Consider the following 23,916-nt stretch of genomic DNA (forward strand, 5'->3'; position numbering starts at 1 on the left):
GGACTCACTGCTGCTTCTCATGGCTGATGGAAGGATTAAAATGTATTACACAATTCACTCGGAGCTGTGCTAAGTGCTTCATATAAGAAAGAGCTTCTTTCTGATATATTTGTTTGAGACAGTGACTCATGTAGCCCAGGTTGGCCTGGAACCTCCTCTGTAGCCAAAAATGACCTCAAACTGACCCTTCTGCCTCTATCTCCCGAGTGCTGGAGTTACAGGTGTGTGCCACTACTTCTGGTGTTAGAGAGGAGACTCATGTCTCATGACCTCATGAGGTTCACTTTGTTGGCGTTCCCATTTTGTAGATGATACAGCACAGAAAGGGGAAGTCACTTGTTGAGGGTCACACAACTGGTAGGCAGCAGAGCTATGACTATGACAACAGACCAGGACCCCAATGTCCTTCCCTTTCAGAAGATTGCTCCTCTCAAGGGACACAGTAAAATCACAAGATTCTGGGGGCTAGGGCATGGGCATGGGCTCCCTTACCCACTCCCACTGCTGTGTGCTCTCAGGCAGGTTACCACCTCTTTGTCCTTTGATTTCTTCCTCTGTAAACAGGAGGGGTGGGGCAGATCCCAGTGCCAGGGCCTCACAGCAAGGAGATGACTAGGTATGTCACACAGGCCAGACACATCAAGTCAGGAGCCCTGGGTCCCCTCCTAACCCTCCTTTATAGTGTGGCTCCTAGCAAGAAGAGGCTCCAGCAGCCTCAGTTTCCCCATGTGTACGTGGCTGGGCTTATGGATCAGGGCTTCTTTTCCTTCTGCTTTGGTTTTGTTTGAGGCAAGATCTCACCCTGTGGGATCTAGCCTAGGCTGGCCCAGAAATCACAACCTGCTCAGCCTCACAGATCAGTGTTTCTGGGCCCTGGCTGCCTAGGAGCCCCTGGGGGCTGTTGCAGCATTGGTACAGGCCATGAATGGGTATGTGGCAGGTGGGGCCTGGCCCTGGAATTTACAGAGCTGGGAGAATGTCAGCACCTTTCCACCTGGTGGAGCAGGGCAGGCCACAGGCAGAAAGGCCTGTAGACTTTGCCCTCTGGCACAGTGCCTGCTGGAGGTAGGCTAGACCTAGAAGGCCAAAGCCAGGCCTGAGGAGGGCGTGTCTGTGGGGGGTGGGGCACTGGGAGGTGGGGAGGGAGATGGAATACCCACCTCACCCTAACCCAGAAGGCAGGGCTCAGGGTAAGAGACTGACAGCTCACAGTGGGTTCATCCCTGCTCCCCATTCCATGGAGCCAGGCCTGGCCTCTGGGGACTGACCAGAGCAACAGGTGTACTCCCAAAACTCCACATCCCAGCCAGGTTTTGTCATTTAAATCAAGCAGCTGTCACTGGCTAGAGTCCAATCCAGCTGTCTGGACAGCTGCTGGGTGGGAAGAAGGCCAGGACCCGCCAGGGCCAGCCAGTTCCCTGGGGAAGGGCTGGTACAGAATGCTCCTGGAGTGCTAAGCCCCTCCCCTCCAGAACTGGGACAGGCCAGCACAGAAAGCCATGAGGAGCTCCTAGAGGAAGAAGCAAGGAAGCTGGGTATTCCTGTAATCCTCAGGCCCATACTGGTCGTCCCTCTGCTTTTGAAGAGCAAAGGGGGCCCTGAGCTGAGGCTCATCCAACCCTGTGCTGTATTGAGGGCCAAAGCTCTCAGGGTTGGGTCTTGCTATCACAAGTTAGGAGCTGTGTGAACTTCAGCCAGAGTCTTAATGTCTCTGTTCATTCATTTGTAAAGCAGGAATAGAATGGGGCTGTTAGGATTAAGGGCTTATGTATACCCAACTGTCTATCTTTCCTGGCTCTTCCCTGTGTTGCTCTGAAATAGGGAGAGAGTGATTGTAGCACACATTTCATTGCTCAGTCAAAGGCAGGGACAGGATATAATAAGTTTTTCTGAGTTTGGGGGGTATAGAGAAAGAACCCTCCCATTCCTAGTCAGGGATCTGAGGACAACAGTGGCTTTGTCTGTGAGGAGGACTTCGTCCTGGAATCCTGGCAAGGGGCCCCTATGCAGCGGTCAGCAATGGGAGCTGGCCTCATCCCCAGGGGCAGCTGTGCCTGGTGTCCCTCCCCTCCAGGGCAGGCTGGCTGTAGGGCAGGGTCGCCTTACGCAGGACAGAGATGAAGCTGCTCCTGTCAGCGAGGATCCACACCCCGAAGCCCAGAATCACTGCACCCAGGATCTGCAAGCAGAGGGGCAGTCAGTCGGGGCCTAGGAACGGGGAGGATGGGGGACAAGAAGGTTCTCTGTCTAGCTGCCCCTATGGCCCAAGCAAAAGAGGGAAGGGCAGGAGGACACAGTGACTCCATCATCCATCCTTTCCCAGCCCAAGGTCACTCTGGGTGTCTCCTATGTGCACACAAGCATGCATGCGTGCATGCACACATACACACACACACACACACACACACATTCACTATCCCTACTGGTGCCCTCTTCCCTGTGAACTCCAGTTTCCAAAAAAAGTCACACTTGTGTTAGTGTCTACAAGGCTAATGGGGTGATTAAACCTTTTGCAATTGTGGAGAGTTAGAATGTTACAGGTTGGGAGTAAATTATCTTACTATCTTTTGCCTCTAAATAGAAATTTATTGCCCACCTTGTGTGTGACCTAACATCCTGTGACTATTGAAGAACTTCTTTTAGAATACACAAACAGTAGATTCTATCATTCCAAAGTCTAATAATGCCTTCAGATAGCATCTGAGGACCATGACAGAAATTCCTCTGATGAAACCACCGTACTTGATAGTTCCACAGAAATCTTCAGACTGTCTCATGGTTCCTCCCTGTCCCTCAAAGTTCTATGTGGAGGAGCCTCCAAATACCAAACGTGACAGGCTGAAAGTTGGGCTGACCATGGGTACCACGGTCTTTCTATTGGTCTACCTCAAACAGCATAATGAAGATGTTTTAGAGCACAAAAAAGAAATAGATTGAAAAAAAGTTGGGGCATCTGTGTTAGCATTAATTTTCACCATGACACAGTCTAGAGTCAACGGAGAGGAAAGTCAGAGTGGCCTGTGGCCATGTCTACGGAGGACTGTCATGACTGCTATGGGCAGGCGGCACCATCCCTGGCAGATGGGCCTGGGCTATGTAAGAAAGCTAGCTCAGCATAAAGCTGGTGAGCCGTCTTCTTCCATAGTTTTTATTTCAAGTTTCTGCTTGAGTTCCTGTCCTGACTTCCCTCAGTGATGGACTGTGATCTGGAAGTAGGAGCAAAATAAACCCCTCCCCCGAAGTTGCTTGGTCATGGTGTTTCATCACGGCAACAGAAAAGAAACGACGCTCCACACAGTGACCGCAGTGGCTCTGGACATGCCAGTCTGTGGAGCTGTGAGTGTGCAAGGAAGTTCTTGTGAATCTACATCAAGTGAGCGTTTGGCTTACATCATTGAATGAAAGAAATAAAAATATGTATTATTTTATATTTTTTTAGAAGTGCCTTAATTTATGACTTTCTTTGATCCCTTACTATAAAAACCTCACGAGGCGCTGGTGAAATGGCTCAGTGGGTAAGAACACTTGCTCTGCAAGCATGAGGACATGAGTTCAAATTCCTAGCACCTAGATAAAAAGTCAGGCAAGGCTGTGCATGTAACCCCAACATTGGGAGGCGGATACAGGAGGATCATGAGAGCTCTCTGGCTGGGCAGCATGGCAGAAATGAAGACCTTGGTTCAGTGAGAGACCCTGTCCAGGGATAAGGCAGATAACAACAGAGGAAGACATCTGAGGTCCTGCTCTGGCTTCTACATGCATTACACAAAGTAGCATGTACCTGCAGACACTCACACACATGCAAAACACACACACACACCAAAAAACTAAAAATAGGGGCTGAAGAGATGGCTCAGCAGTTAAGAGCAACTGGCTGCTCTTGCAGAGGACCTGGATTCAAATCCCAGCACCCACATGGTGGCTAACAACCATCCGTTAACTCCAGTTCCAGGGGGCTCTGATACCCGTTTCTGTCCTCCACTGGCATTGTATGACACAGGTGTATTTATGCACATGCAGGTGGTATACTCATCACAGAAAAATAATAATAAATGAAATATTAAAAAAAATAAGTGCATAAGAACTGCAGGAAGCTCTTGCCTTCCTAAAATGTGGAATTTGGAGTAGACTGAATCTGTGTTTCCTGACCACCATTGCTCATATTTGGCTGAAGAAGAAACTATCTCATATTCCCTTTGAGGTGAGAGCTGTTTTTGCATCAACATGCCCAGTGGCCCTTCCTGCCTGCCTCAGGCCTTGTCCTATAGTCTTCTTGGTCCAGCCCAGTGCAAGGCCTTAAGCATCTTTAGAGAGTCAGGCCCTGGGGAAGACCCTCTACGGGCTTGAACATCAAAATCTACTCTGTGCTCAGCAATGAGGTCACCCACTCTGGGAGCCACCCCTGATTCCTGTCTGCCAAATCAGAAACCCTGCTCTGTGGCAGCCACCACTGTGTCACCCTACTTAATTGCCAACCCCTGCTGGGTTTATTTCTCAGGCTGAACTGTGAGCTCCTGAAGACAGGTGAGTGGACGCAGCTTTGGTCTCCTGGGAGCCCCACAGGACCAGCTTCTTTCAGGCTTAGAATGAGGGGTGATGGAGGCCCTCTACCACGACAGGTCCCCACACAGCTTACCCCCATGGGCTGAGTCCCAACTAAGATGCACCACCCACAGGCCAGCTAAGGTCAAGGAATCAACTACTGTCCCTGCAAAGGAACACATTCCCTTTGAGGATGGGGTGGTCTGAGTAACTCCAGCAGGGAGGGTGTTCCCTGGGGCCTGGACTAGACCCATTGGTGGACAGCCACTTAAGGGTCCTACCTCTATCACTGGCTTGTATTCCTGCCACCCCAGCTGTCATCCTATAATCTCAATCAGGTCCAAGGTCAGTCAGCACTTGCTACAAGCCCTCAGCCTGAGTCCAGAAGCTTGCCTGGCCCCTCCACCAACCTCCCTCTGTGGCTGTTAAGACCAGAGCCAGAACCAAAGGGGCATGAGGCTTGCTCTCCTTCCCACACTGGGCTTAGCTTCTGCTGCTAAGACCCTCTCTCCTCAGCCACACGGCATCATAGGAAACCTCCATTGACTTCCCTTTTCCTTTTGGCCTGGCCTTTGTGGCTAGCACCCAGCACTCCACCAACCAAGCCCCAGTCCCTCCCCTATACTTTAAATCGCCCCAGGATGAGTTATAATACCTGACACTTGACATGCTGTAAATGCTATATAAACTTATCACATTGCATTGTCTAAGGAATCATGATTAGCTGCAGCCTGTACACACTCAGTACAACATTTTGAGGATATTTCACCTGTCCTGAGTGAAACCCACAGATAGATTCAGAGCTGTGCCCGTGCTGGGGGATTGGCGGGGAAGGAATTTATGAATAAGCTCTGCCTCTACCTTCTTCCTCTGCCCATTGATGAGCTACTTGCATCCAGAACACAGGCAGTGAACACCTACTCTGCCAGCACTCTGGCCTCTGGCTCTGTGGGGCAGAATAGGGATGCATAGATGCGCTCTTGCCAAGCCATGTACCCTACTCCTATTTTCTATTAGATCTTGGCCCTTCTCCATTGTTTCTCCCAAACTGTATAAAGGAAAGAATTCTGTGCCCCTTCACCCCAGGCCCTGCCACCTCCCCAGGTGTGAATTCGGACCCCTCTCACTAGCTCCCAAAGGCCCCAGGGATGGCATCGCAGTGATGGCCCCATCCTGGTCTATAGTCCCTCTCAGCCCAGGAGCCCAGTGTCCACAAGGTTGCTGTCCTCTGCCTACCTAAGCAGTTGTTTCCCAGTGGCAAGCTGGGAGGAATATGCCTGCCAGGCTGGGGAGGGCAGTGCCTGGAACCTGCTGGGGATAGAAGTGGGGGGGTGAGGGGAGGAAGTCTCTGGTAGGATGCCCTCAATGTAGGGCCTGAGGCCCAGTGGGGTCAGTGTGGTCCTAGGTCCTTGCAGAGGGACAAAAAGTGGAGCCAGGGTGACTAGTGCTAGGACTGCCCACCTGTACATATGCACACATGTATGGATGTGTGCCAGGAACTCTCCTATAAGTACCATCTATTGGGCTAAAGTTATAAAGGGAAATTTAGAATGATGCTTTGTGTTATTTTCCAAACTTCCCATCATCCCATGTACTTGGAATGTGAAACTCCCCTACAAATACTCATTCTAACTCCAGAGAAACCCCAATGGAGTCAGAGGTGTTTCCCTCTCCTCTTAAACATACTCATGTTTTTAAGAATCTAGACATCATAAAATGTCAAAAACATATTTTTGACACAATAAACATGTCAAGGCCCCTCCAGGCTGCTCACACACCCCCCCACACACACAAATACATACGTGCACTCACACACGATGCATGCACACATGCACACACGTGCACACCATGGTTCTGGCAGCTAGCTCCAAGGCAGCACTCAGTTGGTTCTAGGCCAGAAGGGAAGTCCAGGGCCCCATGAAAACCAGCTCCAGATGTACCACAGAGCTCACATCTGGGAGGAGGATCTAGCGGGTCTTCAGGGGAGTGTGGGGAAGTTATGTCCTCTGTGGTCTCTGAAAGCTCTAGGTGGGGTGTTGGAGGCCTGTTGAGGCTAGGGTCATAATAGGCAACAGGCTGTGGGGGCAAGAAAAAACAAACAGAGATACTGGGCATCTTCCTGCTATTCTGCCTTGCAGGGAGGATTCCCCCCGCCCCACCCAGTGCTGGCAGAGGGCTCTGGAGAGGGAATGCTGGGAGAGAAACTGTCACTTTGTCAGAGCGTTTTGGAGTGTGGAGATTCACTTCCACCCTCACCGGATTCTTCTGGGGACAGTATTCTGTGACTAGCATCCACATCCAACCTGGGTGCCCATCCCACAGCTTCAGGGTTCTAAAGGTCAGGCTTGGGTGCCAAATACTTACAAAAAAGAGCAAGTTGAAGAGGAAGAGGAAGTATTTGGTGACTTTGATGCAAGCTGCTCCCATCCTGCACGTTCTAGAGCTCCCTGGGAAGATGAAGGGAAGGAAGGCAGGTCAGAGAGGGCAGGGTAGGGAAGGGAGCCAGTGATGCAAACCCCAACCCTCAGTCATCTCAGTTCACTCACAACACAGCAAAGAACACTGTTCCTGCTTTACACTGTGCTGAGGCCCAGAAAGGTTAGATGCCTAGCCCAAAGTCACATAGCTAGTTTTTCTCTGGTCTCACCTCCATAACCCCAGTCTCTGGAACTCATCTGGGGAGATTCTGGAAGAAGTCACAGTTACAAGGCCAAGAAGTTAGCAAGTAACTGAGGGAGACCAGAGAGACCTGGGATTTGCTCCCCAGCCTGGCAGTGCTCTCTCAGGGACCAAGGCTGGGGCTCTGGGGCTGCTGGGGCTAGAAGTATCCTAGCTTGTCAGGAGAGGGGACTGAATGCCACCCTCCCATGGCAAAAGGGAATAAATATGCATCACAAAATACCCAACAAATGCAGAAAAACCCAAATCCAACAAAAAATATTTTCTATATCATCTTACTCCCATAGCAACTGCCAATACCTTAAGTAGCTACTTCCTGTGTGTGCTTTAAACCAAACCTGGGCTCATTCCAGCAGAGAGTTTTGCATAATCTCTGTGAGAAGGTGCTGGTCCAAAACAATCTTTACATTTTTTTAAAATTTATTTTTACTTTAAGTGTATGAGTGTTTTGTCTGCATATAAGTGCACCACATGTATACAGTGCCCATGGAGGCCAGAAGAGGGTGTCAGATCCCCTGGAACTGGAGATGGTTGTTAGCCACCATGTGGGTGCTGGGAATTGAACCTGGGTCCTCTGGAAGAGCAGTCAGTGCTTTGAACCACTGAGCCATCTCTCCAGTCCCCCCCAAACACAATTTAACAGGTTGCATAGGAGTCTATTCTACTGATCAGCACTTATTCATATTTTAGGGCAGGGGTCATAGACTCCCCCAGAAAATTCATGTATAGGTAGCATTTTTCAGAGTTTCTGGGGAAGTCACAGGTCCCATGAAATCCATTCAGTCCACCCCCTGTAATGCCATACTGAAATTCACAGCCTAGAAAGCTTGTGGCTGGTAGTCTAACCTGGTACATCTTGGTTGTTTCTGAGTATATATGGTTACTGTGAATAATACGAGCCAGCCCAAGTAAGCTATGCCCCTCCACAATGCTCCAGGAGCTGGGGGCCTCAGGAGAGGTAGGAAGTTGGCCTCCCTCTCCTCCTTCCCAAGACCAGACAAGACCCATGGGGTGCAGGGAGCCAATGATGGGCAGCTGGGTGAGGACAGTTGGCCTGGGACAGCTGCGTAGGCAGAGTTGGGCTGGGGTGCGGAGCAGCACAGACCAGGCTATGTTCCTGCAGCTTTGGGGAAGGAGACATACGGGACCAGGGCAGAAGGAAAGGAGGGGAGGTCAGGGCTGTTCCCACCTGTTCCCCTCTGATTCTCCCTCCCCGTACACATGTGGGTCTCCATCCTTTTCTAGATGTGCTCCCACTCAGTGCTCCCACTTAGCAGTTTCTACCCTCCTTACTCTGCACACTTCCAGGGACTGGAGCTGGAGCTGCGCTAAGGGAGAGGCATGAGGCTGCCCAAGAAGTCCCCTTCAGCCTTGTGACAGCTCAGCTAGAGGAAGTTTTCTTTAGCTGCCCTTTCAAAAGGGCAGCTTTGGGCACGGCTTGAAGCAGAGCTGCCCAGGGAAATGAAAGGCTGCCTGGGGAAATCCTCATCACAGGTAGCATGCAAGTAGGGTGTGAATAAATGGTTATGGGGACCCAAGGACTACAAGGGGAAGATGAATCTGGTATACCCAGGACTTCAACTTGGGGTGTGACATGCAGAATGGCAGCAACTGGGGATCTGGCCTGACCCAGTAGCTCCTGCTGTAAAGGGTTTCTGACTTCAGTAACTCCCCCGCAGTCTCCCCAAGAGGAAAAAGTGTTTGTATGTGTTGGAAAGCGGAGTCTGAGATCCTGGAGCCCTGGCCTGGCTCAAGGAAGGTCTGCCTGGACACTACAAGGACAGCTATTGTTCTTCTTCCCCTAGGCCTCCCAGGACAGCCTGCCTCCCCCACAGACACTCGGTAAACTCCAGGATAAACCAGCCGGAGAGGAAGACTTTCTGGCAGGGACCCTTTGTTCAGGCCTGTGTCTCCTTCCTTTCTGGGCCCAGGCAGGCCAAATATGTGCTCCCTCCACAGGAAGAAATTCATATTACTGCATCCAGGCAGCTGAGTATCAGGAACAGGTGCTCACCTGGCCTCTCTTGTGACACTGGGGAAGTAAATTACTGTAGCTCTCCCGTGGAAAGCCCTCAGGTTTCAGAGTTGGGACTGGGTTTCTACACTGACACCCATGTCCTGTGGGTAGGTGGGGTCTCTAGGACAAGCTTCCAGGGAATAGGGATAAGATCCAAAACACTAGAGCTTTAGGAAAGTAGACATGACAAGGGGTCTGCTAAGAGAAAGGGGGCAGTCACAGTAAATAGCATCTGCTGTGAAAACTATTCTCATGACTTGTCCCAACCAGACAGCCCTGGAGGACCTGGGTCAGGCAGGCTGTTGCTGGCCAACTGCCCAGTATTGTCCAGTAGATAGAATAAGGTGCAAAGTCCAAGCTCCTCCCCCTGTAAAGTGCTCCCTCATGGAGGAGCCCTTCAGGTACCAGGACCAGGTACCAGGATTTCTTCTTCCTTGAGTAATAAAAGCACAGTCTTCAAGCAAGCTGTGGCAGGAAGCTGTGGCCAGACAGGGCAGATGAACTATCACCAGCGACCACCAATACAATGGCAAGCCTGAGGGACCCTCACTGAAATGTATAAGCACAGTAAGATCTTTACAGGGCCTGGGGTGATCTGGGACAAAACACTGGCACATCTGAGCTCTATGTATAGTGGGTGGTACATAGGCTGGGTGCCTCCTCCAAATATTCAAAGCTTTCCAATAAACTGAGATGAGCTAGCACCACCTACCCTCAAGGCTTGTCTGCCAGGCAGAGCTGCTGGGTTTCTTTTCTATAACAAACTTTTACTTTGCCTCGACTTTAGAACTAGTTCCTGCGGGACTGGTATCTTATAGGAGACAAAGGATCCAGCACCATCTAGATGGTGGCACTGGTGGTGAGGACCCAGGGGACTGCTCAATGGGGCTCTGGTTGGGGGAGAAGAGGAGGCCCCAGCCTGGGCAGCATCCAGACTGGGCAACGTCCAGCCACACCCCAGGCAGGCAGCTGACCGGTTTTCCCCTAGGATTCCAGACCTCACACACATTGAGCTAAGCCCTTCCATTCCCTATGAATAAACTGAGGCAGAGAGCAGAGGAGAAGGAGTACAGCCAAGGTCCAGTAGGAGACAGGCAAAGAAACAGCCCTGGCCTTCTGGCCTGTCTACTTTATCCTAGGCAGGAGGCAGTGAGCTCCTAAACTGTAACCAGAATCAGGTAGCACTTGACTGGCAAGTAGCTCAGCCAATCAGGACACAGGAACCACCTAAGAAGAGAAGCTGAGAACCAGTTTGAGGGAGTGGGGAGGGTGTTGGGCAGTTCCATGGAGGCTGGCCAAGGTTCGGGGCACAAGTCTTTCTGCCTTGGGGCAACAGGCAGAAGAGCATGAAGATCATTCCCCATGCTGGGTGGAAGGCAGGAGGCTCCACAAGGAAGGGCAGACAGTTCAGCTCAGGCTGGGGACAGGCTCAGGTTGACCCATGATAGAATATGGCCTCAGCTTCAGAGAACCCACTACCAGACCCACCACCAGACCTGAGGGAGACCCCAAAGTCTCATTCTGGGGATGCAGGATTACATGGCCTTGTTGCCATTTGGAGGGGTTCTTGACTACCAGAGAGAAATAAGAGTTGGTAGAGGGCAGGGCCTGCTGAGAACCCAGGCCAGCCTCTATTTCTCCAGAAGCTGAGAGCTAAGAACAGACTGTATATTTTTAGTTTTTTAAAAAAGGGGTGGGGGGTGCTGGGATGTGACTCAGTTAAGAGAGTGCTTACCTAGCATGCATGAAGTTCTAGAATCCACTACCAGGACCACACAAACAGGGCACAGTGGAGCACACCTGAATTCCCAGCATTTGAGAGGCGGAGGCCGGAGAATCAGAAGTTCAAGGTCGACCTCAGCTACATAGTAAGTTTGAGGCCAGCCTGGGCTACATGAGACCCTGTCTTAAATAATGAAAAGAAAAACAAAACAAATTAACATAAAGAACAAAAAGGACATTCTGCAGTGCATGAAAATGACGTGAAATTCCAAGTTCTATATCTGTAAAGTTGTTTTGGCACACAGCTACCCTCACCAACCTAAGAAATCAACTCCTTGGTAAGCTCTTTATTGGAAATTGGCTGGCCTTGGGTACCGAGGATCACATGGTGCCCACAAGGGGTCTGGAGGAAGGAGCAAGGGTCAGGATGGGTCTTGGCTGAGATCTTAGGTGGGGAGCAACAGGCTGGGGCCTTTCCTGTTCCTGGGAGAGGACAGACACGGGGCCCCTAGAAGAGAGTTCAGATCCTAGCCATGCCAACACATGGCTACAGGGAAGGGCTTCCTAGGGCTAGGCTCTTCCTTGTGCAGTGCTCTTCCCTGTGCTCCTTATGGTGCCGCCTGCCTGGTACCCCTGGGGCTGAGGCTCAGGGACACCAGAGCTGACCCTAAAATCTGTATTGGCATCAGGTCACACAGTGCTTGCAGGTGTAAGGGGTGAATATTGCTTCCACCTGAAGTTGAACAAACACAACTAGGTTACATGGCTCTTCTGTATACTTTTTATAAGCTTTGGAGGCTGCCACACCTTCCTGTAAGAAAGGGTGTGTTTAAAACAACAGACAACACAAGGACTGAGCTGCAAGCATGTCTTATGGGGAAGTTCTGGAGCGATCATGGCACTGCTGGCTACCCACCCTTGGAAGGCCAGTTGGCCATTTCTAAGCAAGGACAATTTAAACGGACCTGAATGCATCATTTTGTGCCAAATCAGTTTGCACAACAATGCCGACACACCAATATTTCACTTCTATTTGTCCTTTGTTGTTTGTTTGTTTGCTTGCTTGCTTCTGTTGTTTTTTTTGAGGCAGGGTCTCCCTGTAGTCCCCAGCTGGCCTGGAACTCACTATGTAGACCAGGCTGACATGGATCTCACAGACATCCACCTACCTCTGCCTCTTGAGTTCTGGGATTAAAGGAGTGTACCACCACACCCAGCTCTACTCCTTTTTAAATATTAATTTAGACATGCCCTCCTTCGTGAAACCTCTACAACAGCCAGCTTGCCTCCTTACTGCCACCCTGTAGCCCCAAGATATATGTTGGTTGGCAGCTTCCTTCCATAGCACTGGATATTGGAGAAGCTCTCAGAATGGGATCTAGCATCAGACCACTTAGATCTTAGATGTGTGACCCTGGAAAAGTGGTTTAACTTCTCTAGGTTTCACTTTATTCCTGTGAAATGAAAAAGATGAAACCTATTTTTCTGATTTTCCCCCCCCCAGACACTAAATTGGATAATGTGGGTAAAATGCTTGGTATGTGGTGGGCCATCAACAAATGGCAGTTGTTGTTACTCATCACACTAATTTTCTATTCACTGCCCTGTCTCTCCTGTAACTGTGGTGCCTCACGGGGAAGACCTGGTGTTCTTTATGAATAGATGCCCCACAGATGCAGGTGGATGAGAAACTGGATGTGCAGATGAATGATGGGATAGGTGGGTAGATAGAAGGAAGGAGGGAGAGAAGGAAGGAAAGGTGGGAAGGAAGGAGAGAAGGAAGGGCAGATGGATGGGTGGATGAATAGATGGGTGAATGGGTGGATGGACAGAAGAGTAGATGAATGGGTGGGTAGACAGATGTGTAAGTGGGTGGATGGATGGATGGATGGATGGATGGATGGATGGATGGACAGGTGAGTAGGTGGGTGGATGGATGGATAGATGAGTGGGTGGATGGATGGATGGATGGATAGATGGGTGAATGAAAGAACAGATGGATGGATGGATGGATGGATGGATGGATGGATGGATGGATGGGTTGGGTGGACTGAGGAGGAAGAGGGACCGCCACAAAAAGCACAAGACTTCAAGTGCCTGATCACCAGAAAGGAGTCTAAGATCCACTATGCCCAAGTCAGCTGGGACTATTTTCTGGCTTTTTGTGTTCTCACCCATGGGGCTGGGGAGGGGCCATGCCAGGAGAGCAACCTGAACTAGCTCTGAGTGTGTGTCCTGCTACCAGCCCTTCCCACCTTCTCTGGAGACCCTGTGTGCAGGAGGTGGGGTTGGAGGAAGCTGGAGTCTCCCAGAGAATCCCTCTGTGTCTCCCTCCTATGAATTCATATGGCGGGGGAGGGAGATGAGGCCTGGTGTGTTCCACATGGGGGTGGGTTGCTGCTGCCTTTCAGACTGACCTGAGGACCCACCTCTGAATTCCTGAGTAACCTCAGGGAGACCACAGCAGCATCTAGTCAGTGTTGGGAGACATGGGTTCCAGGATTCCACAGGACAAACTGGGCATGACTGATACAGATGGCTGCCCTCCCCCACCTCTCTGCTCACCTGTACAGTGACTGGCTTGGATCAGAGCAGCGCTTTCTGAAAACAGCAGCTTCTCAGATGAGTTCTGGATGAGGGACACGCTGTGAAGAACAAACAGCTCTGTTGTCACCTGGCCTGAGACCAGTGAGTCTCCTTCCTGAGAGTCACCTTGCACTAACCATTAGATGTCCGGCAGTAAACAGCAATGAATCATTTCCAACTTCCATGAAACCCTTTCGGTTAATGGCTCTGAATGCTGTGTGCCCCACCTCTTAGGAAGTGCCCAATAGAATCCCAGCTTTGAGGTCCCTTTGGGGCTGTACTCCCCACTCTAAGTGCTGTAGGACTTGGAGTAGGGGAGGAAATGGCCCCCTCTACCCACCAAGAGCTCAATCAGAACACCTAAGAGTCTCATGGGTCTCCTCCTGCAGACCAAGGGTGCTTCTCCCAGGCCTCCACTTCTCCCAGCCCTCCTGCCTAGGCCAGCTCAGCATGCAGCTGGTGGCCAGTTCCATCAATCCCTTATCCCCACCACAGGAAGACCTCTGAGAAATGCTATCTGTATCTTGTCCTTCCCCTTGGCCTATAACTCTTCAGCAGCAATGTTGCTTGACCACTTACTGGCTATAAAATCCAGGCTCTGTATGTGGCCCACTGGACCCAGCCCCAGTTTCCCTTGCCCTTCCTCTGCCCTCCATACTCACATCACCCTGATGCCTTTGCACCAGTGCATCTGGCCTCCCTCTTATCGCCCTAGTACTCTCAGGCCTTACCTACCCCAGGGCCTTTCCAGATGCAGTTTCTCTGCCAGAATCCTTCTTTTCAGAAATTCCCACTGCAGATCTCAGCTCACGCCCCCTTGAATATCTGATGTGTACAGTGGGGCTCAATTGCAGTGTACAGCCCAGCCAGCCTACAGCAACGTCCAGTCCAGAACTGGAATACATTGGTATGCACTGGAGGGCCTAGCCCAGGAACTCTGTTCCCCATGAACTTCCTGGTCCTGCAGTACCTGGGAAGGAGCAGGTGGCAGGGAACCAGCGTCACCTGATGCTCCCACATCTCTGTTCCTCCCTGTCCTTCCTGAAGCTCATTCCTCTCAGGTCATTTACCTCAGAATACTGTTCCTATGCAAGACACTTCTGAGATGACTGTTTTCAGAGAGGCCACACAGAATAAGGGACAGGGCACACAGTGGACTAGGCAGATCAGGAAGTGGGGGGCTCTACAGGATTTTCTGGAGCACTTCTGTCTATGAACTTCCCATTTCTGCTCACCTGGCTTCAGGATGGAGCACAGGTTAGCCCTCAGTTCCCACCCTGACTGTGCCATGTATCTGCCACAGGACCTTAGGAGACTGGGGCCGCTTCCTCATTGGTGAATAAGGACAGTGACTCTGCCCATTTCACAGGTGTGCAGGCAGCATACAGTAGTGCTCCTAAAGAGGCCACATGGGCCACCTCTGACCAGCTGTGTGGCCTGAGATGGCTGCCTTCTCTCTGTTAACGTTCCCACCTGTGAAATGAGGCCTACAGGAGCTCACACCTGTGAAGTGTGTGGCACTCAGTGTCAAATTCAATGATGATGGTGACTGCCACCATAGCCTCCTATGTGTGCCCAGTCTGTAGCCTTCTATCCAGGTGACCCTGCCCTCTCTGAGGCAAAGGGACAGGGAGAGGCTGGATCAACTGAGGGGAAGGACCTCTGTTGTCCCCACATCCAGGTCTTTGCCCCCAGCTGAGGCCAGGCCATATGCCTGAGGCTCAAGGCACCTTCAGGCTGTGAAGTCTGGCAGCTATCCCCTGTGAGAGCTGCCTGCACACACAGCAGAATGTGGAGGGTAAAGACAGCCTGGCTGCAGAGCTCTGGAGACCACCCAGGGTCTGCCCCGCCCTGCAGGCTGGTGGTTGGTACACGGTTCCTGCCTCTGGACTTTGCGTTATTCACTTGTGGAAGGAAGTCGGTCATGGTGGCTGTGTTTGTAGTCACCTGTGGCAGCTAATTCTGGGGAATGCTGGCTTTTTGACCTCTCTACTATCTTATTTTTAATCTGTGGTTTTACTTTCTGTTGTTGTTAAACCCAGAAGGAAACAAAATGCTGTTGCTCCAGCAATGGGAGAAGTGTGAGGACATCAAGTGGCCTGGGAGCTCAGGTTCCCTGGGAATCCTGCTCCACTTCTCAGCTGCTGTGTGACCTCAGGCAGGAGAGTTACTAAGCCACTCTGAGCCCCAATGGGCCTCCCCTCCAGCACAGTGGTGCTTGGGGGACCCTGTCTCCTTGAGATGCTGGAGTAACTGATACACTGGGGATGTTGTTGAAAAACAAGTGGCTGGATTCCTGTAGCACCCCACATGTCTACTCACAGGATTTCAGAGCCCTAGAAGGCCTGTCACCCATGGATGAGGACCCAAAGTCCTGTCACATGACTCTGTAAGCAAGGGCTACAAGCTCCCACTCTCTTGCATCTAAGCGCTGTGGCTGAGCTGTGACCACCTTTAACCTTTGGTCTGCCATCCAGCACAATTTCTTATTTAATTTCCCCAACAATCCTCTAGATAAAGCAGTATTAGCATTTGATGGATGGAGAAACTGAGGCTCAGAGGTGCAATGGCCTCCTTAAGGCCACCCCAGTGGTTAAGCTTGGATGGTGGAGGCCCCACCCTTCCGCCTTTCCACACTTCTGTCTGCTGCCTGACCTCTCCTATCCTGACCCAGCTCCCTTCTTCCCTCCCTCTCAGGAAAGCAAAAACCATCTCCATCAGTCCTGGCCTGGGTCCCTTCAATTTGGCTGCTGAGGCCTATAGAAGTGGTCCTTCTTTACATTTTGCTCTGAAATACAAATAATTTAACTGGGGGTACCTTTGCACGAAGCAGAAGCCACCATGACCAGAAGTACTGGATTGGATTAAGTACAGACCATAGAGTCAGCCTCCCCACCTGGATCCCATGTGGCCAAAGATTCATCTGAAGCTGAGCCATAGCCTCTGACCTCTTCCTGTCCTTGCAGCCCCTGTTCCCTTCCACTGCTGGAGTCCAAGTCTCCCATGCTCAGACTCCCTGTGCTAGAAAAGCCTATGGTATCCCTGGTTCAGTCTCCATTTCCCAAATGAGGAGACCAAAGCCCAGAGACGGCACTTCTGGGGAAGTGCATTTTTAGGGTGTGTGCTAGGGTCAGGGGCTACTGGTTAGAGAGGCCAGTGCTCCAACCCTGCTTTATATCCCTACATGTAGGGAGATGTATATGTATTTGTTCAGTTCATTGGGGTGGTAGACAGGACTGGACTTGGTCTGAAGTGACAGGCCCAGGGCTCTGGCTCTGGAGGCAGAAGAAATGAGCATCTCAACCTAACTGTGGCTTGTGTGGAAAACCAGAGGCAAAGCTGTAAGTTGGAGGAATATTTGGGGACTACAAGAGAGGCTGTTCAGAGGACTCAGATTCCCAGGGGGCCTCTCAAGAAACAGTGAACTTTTGAGGACCTCTCCCTAGTAAACAGGTCATAGTGAAGATTTTGAACTGAGAGAGACCTAAATTACCATCTCATTACTCAGAGCTATGTGATCTTTGACAAGCAGCTTGCCTACTCTGGGCCTTAGCACCATCTGTAAAATGGGCTGTCAAGTCTTTTCAAGGAAGTTGGGCTCAGCTTGCTGAAATCCAGGATTTGAGCATGGCAGAGGCCTAGGAAACTCTCAGAGCTCTTGAGCTTCCTGTCCAGATGCAGTAGGGGGTATGCACAAAGATGTCCCTTAAGGTGTAGTACAGGGCTGGGGGTTCTCGAATTTAGGCAGAGGCAGGCTGAGGAAAAAAGGGGGCATTTCCAAAGATACTGCCGTTCAAGGATTAGCTGCCCCCACTTACCTCATCCAACCCCCAAACCTAAGCAGGACTGCTGGGGCTGAGGAGGGGTACTTGCCCTGGTCACACAGGTGACAGTCTAGCTCAGGTTGTTTCCTCAAGACCCTCTTACTCTGTAGCCTAAGGTCCTGCTCACTTTATCACATGAAGGAGCCATGCCCAAAAGGGTAAGGGACAAGCTGGCCCTGAGCCTGAGTAGTCGGGGAGGCATCTGGAGTACCTTCAGGGTCAGTGCTTCACACTCCCTGACTTGCCCCAGTTGGCTGGGAACAGCTGACACACGGGGTAGCTGAAGTCCCAGCTTAAGGCTCAGAGGTAATTTCAAAGAGAACAGCATCCCTTGCCAGGGTGAAAGGCGCAGGAGGCCAGAGGCTTCAGAGACATCCTCAAAAGGGACCCCAAGTGATCACTCCCTGCCAAGGGCTTTCATCCTGAGCCATTGTAGTCCACTGAGACCCCACCATGGGCTGGCCCCAAGCTAGACACAAGGCACAGATGGTTGTAACCCCCCTCTGCCCCGAGGAGCACCCCATCTGGAGGTCACGAGATAAGCAACTATACACCATGCAATCACAAAGGCATGGGTCCCACCTCCCCAAATGCTCACTCTGAGGAGCAGCTGGGCTCCTGGGAGCACACCTGCAGTTCTGGGTGAAGGCGGGCTGCACTCTTGGAGGTGGCTGAGCAATCCAGCAGCTCTGCTTATCCCTGCAGTAGCCCTAGGAGACCTGGGGTGGGAAAGAAACTTGCCCACAGGTGCAGAGGGAAACCCAAAGTCTGATCCAGACCTCGTGCTTAACTGCCATGCTCCACAGCTGGTAGAAAATTTTGCACAATAAAGAACTGGCATAACCCCACCAAGACCCAGCCCAGTGTGTGGGGTTTTACAACCCAACCTCTAAACCTAACCAGCAGAAAACACCCTGGGGCTATGACAGACATCAGGGGACTCACACACCCATCCAGATGGGGCAGATGGCTGGCAAATGCTCTGGGCCAAGACCAAGGTTCCTAAAACAGAGGCTGGGTGTGGGTGATTAGGGAGAAGGAAGGGCCTGTAATCAGTGATTACACCTGGTACCAAGGCATCCATCAGCACATGACACCCTCCCCAGGCCGAGTTCAGGAGGGAAGAGATGGGTAGCTTCAGGGCCATTTCGTCTAGGCAGCCCTCCCAAAACTCTTCAGCACAGACCTGAAGGGAGTTCCACCTGGCCCCCTTTGCTATCTCACCGATCAGGTGGGCATCTGGCAGTCAAGGCTTAAACCCTGCTCTGTCTACCCCTTCCCAGCTGTCAGTTTTGTTGTTCTTTTGTTTTAAGACAGCATAGGTTCCATGATCAGCCCAAGCTGGCTTCAAACTTACTATGTAGCTGAGGATGCCCTTGAACTTCTAAACCTCCTGGCACTACCTCCGAAGTGCTAGAATTACAGGCATACACCACCATGCCTGGTTTATGTGGCATTGGGGATCAAATCCAGGGCTCTGTGCATGTTAGGCAAGTAGTCTACCAACTGAGTTCTTACCCTTGTCAAATGGACCTAGACTTCCTGCCTCCCCAGGGTATAGGCTTGAGAGGTGTTTGGACCTGTTCGAGGGGACACAAGGATGAGACATAGCACCACACACACAAGCACAGGGCTCTCCCCACCAGCCTTAGATAAACATAGAAAGCTGGGATGAGGATGGTGGCACAACTTGGAGGTAGTCTTGCTGGCTGATACAGCTCAAAGTTCCCAAGATGGGAGGAGAGGAGAGAGCGAGGCCTCTCACCTGTCTGCCTCTCTATGAATTCTCTGCCTGTGGGTCCTCTGAGGCTTCTCTCTACTGTTTCTAGGACCATCTCTCCGGCAACCACAGAGCTTTAACCAGTGTCACCAGCCCCCTTACCTAACATACAACTCAGACTCTAGCCTCACTAACCTTGGATTCTAGGCTCTGTGGAGGGGTGGCCTGAGAAATCACTCCCACAGTGAGCAGCAGGCTGCACCTTCTGAGACCGGGATGAGAGCTGTTCTTCCTACCCAGTGGACCCTAGTTTCCAGGTGGGCAGTGACCACTGACCCACATTCAGCTGAGGCAGGAACACATCCACAGAGGGAACCAGCGCTATCTTTTGGGGTTCCCTCCCCATTAAGACCCCTGAGGGCTCCTTGGTGCTATAGAACTGAGGAACCATGGCCATCTACCTCCTGCCTTGATGGTAGACTTAGCCCAGGTGGCTGTGGGCTTAGCCAGGAAGGCTGGGACACTGGCTGATGCTTTGCTCAGAGGGGTATAGAGGATCTTATGGGAAGTCACTGATGGCTGATGGGGAATATGAAGGGGTAAACAAAGTCAGAGGAACATGGGAGAGGTAGAGGAAGAGAGACTTGAGAGACAGAGAGAGACAGAGACACACACACATACACACACACACACACACACACACACACACACACACACACAGACTCCCAGGTGACAAACAGCCTCAGCCCCTCTCTAGTCCCTACAGTTTGGAAACTGAGGGATGTGGAGAGAGAGGCAGAGGGCAAGTCCACAGAACACAAGCCCTGCTGGTCCAGGCAGGGTACCACCATGGGTCAGTCAGTCTTCCAGTCCTCCAGCTACCCCAGAAGCTTCCCTGAGTGTTCACCCCTACTATGTCCTGTAATCAGGAGCCCTTCATCCCTTTGGGACCCCTGAGGGCCTTGTGTACCTCTGGCTGTCCCTCTACTTTGCTCTCCCTCATAAGCAGCCACCCCTCTCCCAGTGCATTTACCTTAGCTGAGGCCTCACCCACAGCCCAGGAACAGTGCCCAAATGGGCCCTCAGCCCCTCCAGTCTCCTAAGCAGGCCTCTGGACTAGTCTTTATCATCAGACAGGGTGCTGGGGAGCTTGGAGCCCAGCCACTTGCCACACCCAAACAAAAAAGAGATGGGGGAGAAGGAACATTTAAGGGGATGGGGTAGTTGTGTGAGATGGAGTCTTACTGTATAGCACAGGCTGGCCTCTAACTGAAAGCAATCCTCCTGGTTCAGCCTCTGGGTATGTTGATTAGAAGCTTGTACCACTATACCCAGCTTGGAGAAGGAACTCAGTTGTCAATCAGCCCCAGAACAGCACCAGGAACCTGTAGAACCTGTGGAATCTCCTCTACTTGGCCTTCGTGTTCCCAGAGAAGGAAGAAGACCAGGAACAAACTGTACCAGTTCTCTTCTTCATCACCCCCCCCCACAACCTCAGTTTACTTATGTGTAATAGTCCCTACACCAGCTCCTAAAGCTGGTGTGAGTCTGAGACCCTCCACTCTGATGTCAGACACCTGGTACTCTTCCTCTCTGCTCTCAGAGCCCCACTTCCCTTCCCTCTCCTGGTAGAGGGCAGGCCAGGCTTCTGCGAGGCAGACCTAGGGATTGAGGTAGAGCAAGGGTGCTGGGTCCAGCCCTGGCTGCAGGCTCCATCTCTCTCTGGAGCAGCTATACTCATTCCTTCCTTAGAGAGAAGTACAGGCAGTGAAGGGCACAGCACAATAAAGGGAAGTCTGATGGTGACCACCATGAGAAGGCCCTGGTGTCTCTGGGCATGGGAATGGGACATGAGGCATCCACCTCAGTCTCAGATACATCAGGCAAGGCCTCACACCTGGCGGGGGCGAGTAATAAGGGGCCCGGCCCAGGCCTGGTAGGGAGTCCCCAGAGCTGCAGTCACCCAAAGTCACCACCTCTTCTCATCCACGTAGCAGCAGGCCTCCTGCCGGCCTGATAATCTTCTAGTCTGGTCTGGAAATTGAGGCCCGGGGAGGTTAGGGCTGAGTCTAGCAGTCTCACAGCTTAGAATTGGCAGCATCTGAGTAGAGCCGTCTTGCTGGCACTGATCTTTTAGCCCTTAGCTTCATCCTGGCCCCAGTACCAGCAGAGAACATCCTGCCCTGGAGTAGATGCAAGGTGGGAAGCTGTTGGCACCCAAACAGGTGGTGTGTGCTTTCCCTACATAACCAACCACAAGTCCTGAGTGGGGGAAGCATCCTTCTCCCTAAGAGGACAGTTGTGAGAGTCATGGATCTGAAGTCGACCATCCCTAGGCCACACAGGCCCAGATCCTGAGCCCCAAGCTCCTGCAAGGGACTGGTCCCACATCTGCCCCACCCCTGTGCTCATACCTAGCTACGCAGGTCACTGACCCATTACATAGAGCCTGACAAAGTCCAGTTGCTTGGCCAGAGGACCAAGATTTCCCCCAGGGAGCGTGGTGGTCTGGAAGAAGGGGGACAAGAGATGGCAGGAGGGGACAGCATTCAGGTAGAGCTGTAGGCCCCAGGCCCTGATGTGTGAAAGTCTGGAAAATTCTATACAATGCAATTTGGAGGACAGACTGGTCCTAGAAAATGCCAAGAGCAGAGGGAGGAAGCCTGGGATCCCATGCTCACCTCTATCCTTACCCCAGGCTTTCAATGCCAGGGTCTGGGGACAACTTTGACCATCACCCTCCCTCCATATGGGCTCCAGGTCCAGTGTGAAGCTTCAAGCCTAGACTTTCCAAGGCTCTTGGGCCCCTCACACCCAGACCCTGACAGCTCATCACAGAGCTGAGGAGAGCTACGCAGAGTCCTTCCTTCTTTAGGAGGCAATGTGGTAGAGGATGCACAGGTGCAGGGTAGGGTGGACAGGGCAGGCTGAATCCTCCTGAGCTGTAGGTCCTGGGCAGTTTGCTCAGTGCCCTGTCACTATGAGAACAAACTGAGTAAGACCCCCTCCCTGCCTGATTTGAAGGGCACTGGAAGACCTGAGGGAGTATGTGAGAAACTATAGCCGGTTGATGGTATCATTATGAGAAAGGGGAGGGGGGGCTGAAAGCCTGACTCCGCCCTTTCACCTGGGGCCCTGAGCAGGTCTCTCAGCTCTGTTTCCTCCCCGGAGAAATGGGAACTGAGATCCCCACCTGGGAGTCTGGTGGGAATTTGACCCAGCATGAGGATTCCCTGCACAGGGCCCCAGGCAGGCCTGGCACACACACTTGACGCGCACTCCCTCCACTGTGCCTGCCAGGCAGAGCCTAGCTTAGCCAGGGAAAGTTTCTGGCTTCCTGGAAAACCTGCCCTAAATAATAACTGGGAACACACACTAACGGAAGAACCTGAGACGTGGATGCAGATCATGTTACTAGAAACTCAGTGGGGAAGCAAAGCAAGACCCTTGCTTAGAAACAGTGTGAGAACCACCTCCCCACACATCTCTGGAGCTCTCCCAGGGCAGACACAGTGTCAGGGAGGGCCATGGAGCTTCCAGACATGCAGGGAGAAGTCAAGGCAGGTGAGGGTGTGGGGCATGACAGGGCCAGCTCTTAGGACACCTCCAAGCCATAGCAGGCCACCTGCCAGAGCCTCAGTTCCCCTTTCTGTAAGCTGGGTGGGGGTGTGTGACAATCACTTTGTTCTCCTCTATATAAAGTTCCCCCACGCATGCAGGGTCCATATGGGGGAAGGGGATGGAAGTAGGGCATGAGTTCAGGCATCATGGGGTAACCCTCTATTAAACAAAACACAAGCTCCACCCACTTTCACTACTCTACCTTCTCTAAGTATGGCCCTGCAGATCTCCTGGGATGGACAGTGTGTTAGAAATGGGCAGAGCTGGGAGGAGATATAGCTCAGTTGGTCAGGTGCTGCCTGGCATGTGCAAAGGAACATGGGTTCAATACCTAGTATCACAAAGAAAATGCACATTCTTGGCTAGGTGAGATGGTTCAGTGGGTAAAGGCACTTATCCCCAAGCCTGACAACCTGAGTTCAATCCCCAGGGTTCCACATGGTGGAAAAAAAGAACTGGCTCCCACAGGTTGACTTCTGACCTCCATAAGAGCATGCCTCCCACATATGAAATTTAAAAATGTAATAAAAAGTGTTTTAAAGATATGCACATTTCCAGGCCACACCCCACCCCAGCATAACCAGAAACTCTGGGGCAAAGTTTTCCAAGCTATTGCTCAGAGTCACCACTACACATGTCAGAGTTGGAGAACTATAGCACTTGGCTGGGCTCACCCTCTTGTCAGTGGCTCATCTTCCCATGCCCTGGTTTCTAGAAGGCTTCTGGGAAGAAGGAGTCACTGTGGTGACAGACCATTAAATAGTAAAGAGATCCCATGATTAGTTAATGATACCACAGGCTCCAAGAGAGAAGAGGAGGGTCAAAAGTCATGTTACAACTGAGAAGAGACGCTCCTTTGCTCCCTTGACCTCCCTGTCTCTTAGTAGCTCCTCTCTGTCTCTCTTTTCCAAACATACCACACACACACACACACACACACACACACACACACACACACGCAGCAGCAGCAGTAGCAATGAGGATGATAATGAAAGATTCAAATGGGGCAGCAGGCAGGCACTGAGCCAGGTCACGGGAGTGTTGTGTGGCGCGATGCCAGGGAGCTAGGAGCCCAGCTGGGGACAGACACGTGGAAAACTCCTCCCTCTGCAATGGCAAGTCTGACTAGGCACACAGGAAGTGGTTCTTATGGTAGGATCCAAATCTGCGGTGTGCATGCACTTTTTTTTTTTTTTTTTTTGTTT

At 51.6% G+C, this 23,916-nt stretch overlaps 1 protein-coding gene across 1 annotated transcript in view; it reads right to left on the bottom strand.

Annotated features, from left to right (window-relative positions):
• Cd82 (CD82 molecule) overlaps positions 1-23,916 on the bottom strand; it is a 45,924-nt gene that overhangs the window by 12,399 nt on the left and 9,609 nt on the right. The window contains exons 2-4 of the mRNA XM_008855040.3: positions 13,526-13,605; positions 6,907-6,989; positions 2,107-2,179 (exon numbers count right to left, since the gene is read on the bottom strand). Coding sequence (XP_008853262.1) covers positions 2,107-2,179; positions 6,907-6,969 — 136 coding nt within the window. The 5' untranslated portion in view covers positions 6,970-6,989; positions 13,526-13,605. The remainder of the gene's footprint in view (positions 1-2,106; positions 2,180-6,906; positions 6,990-13,525; positions 13,606-23,916) is intronic.

The sequence above is a fragment of the Nannospalax galili genome, unplaced genomic scaffold, assembly GCF_000622305.1.
Source record: "Nannospalax galili isolate Female #2095 unplaced genomic scaffold, S.galili_v1.0 scaffold1287, whole genome shotgun sequence".
NCBI lineage: Eukaryota > Metazoa > Chordata > Mammalia > Rodentia > Spalacidae > Nannospalax > Nannospalax galili.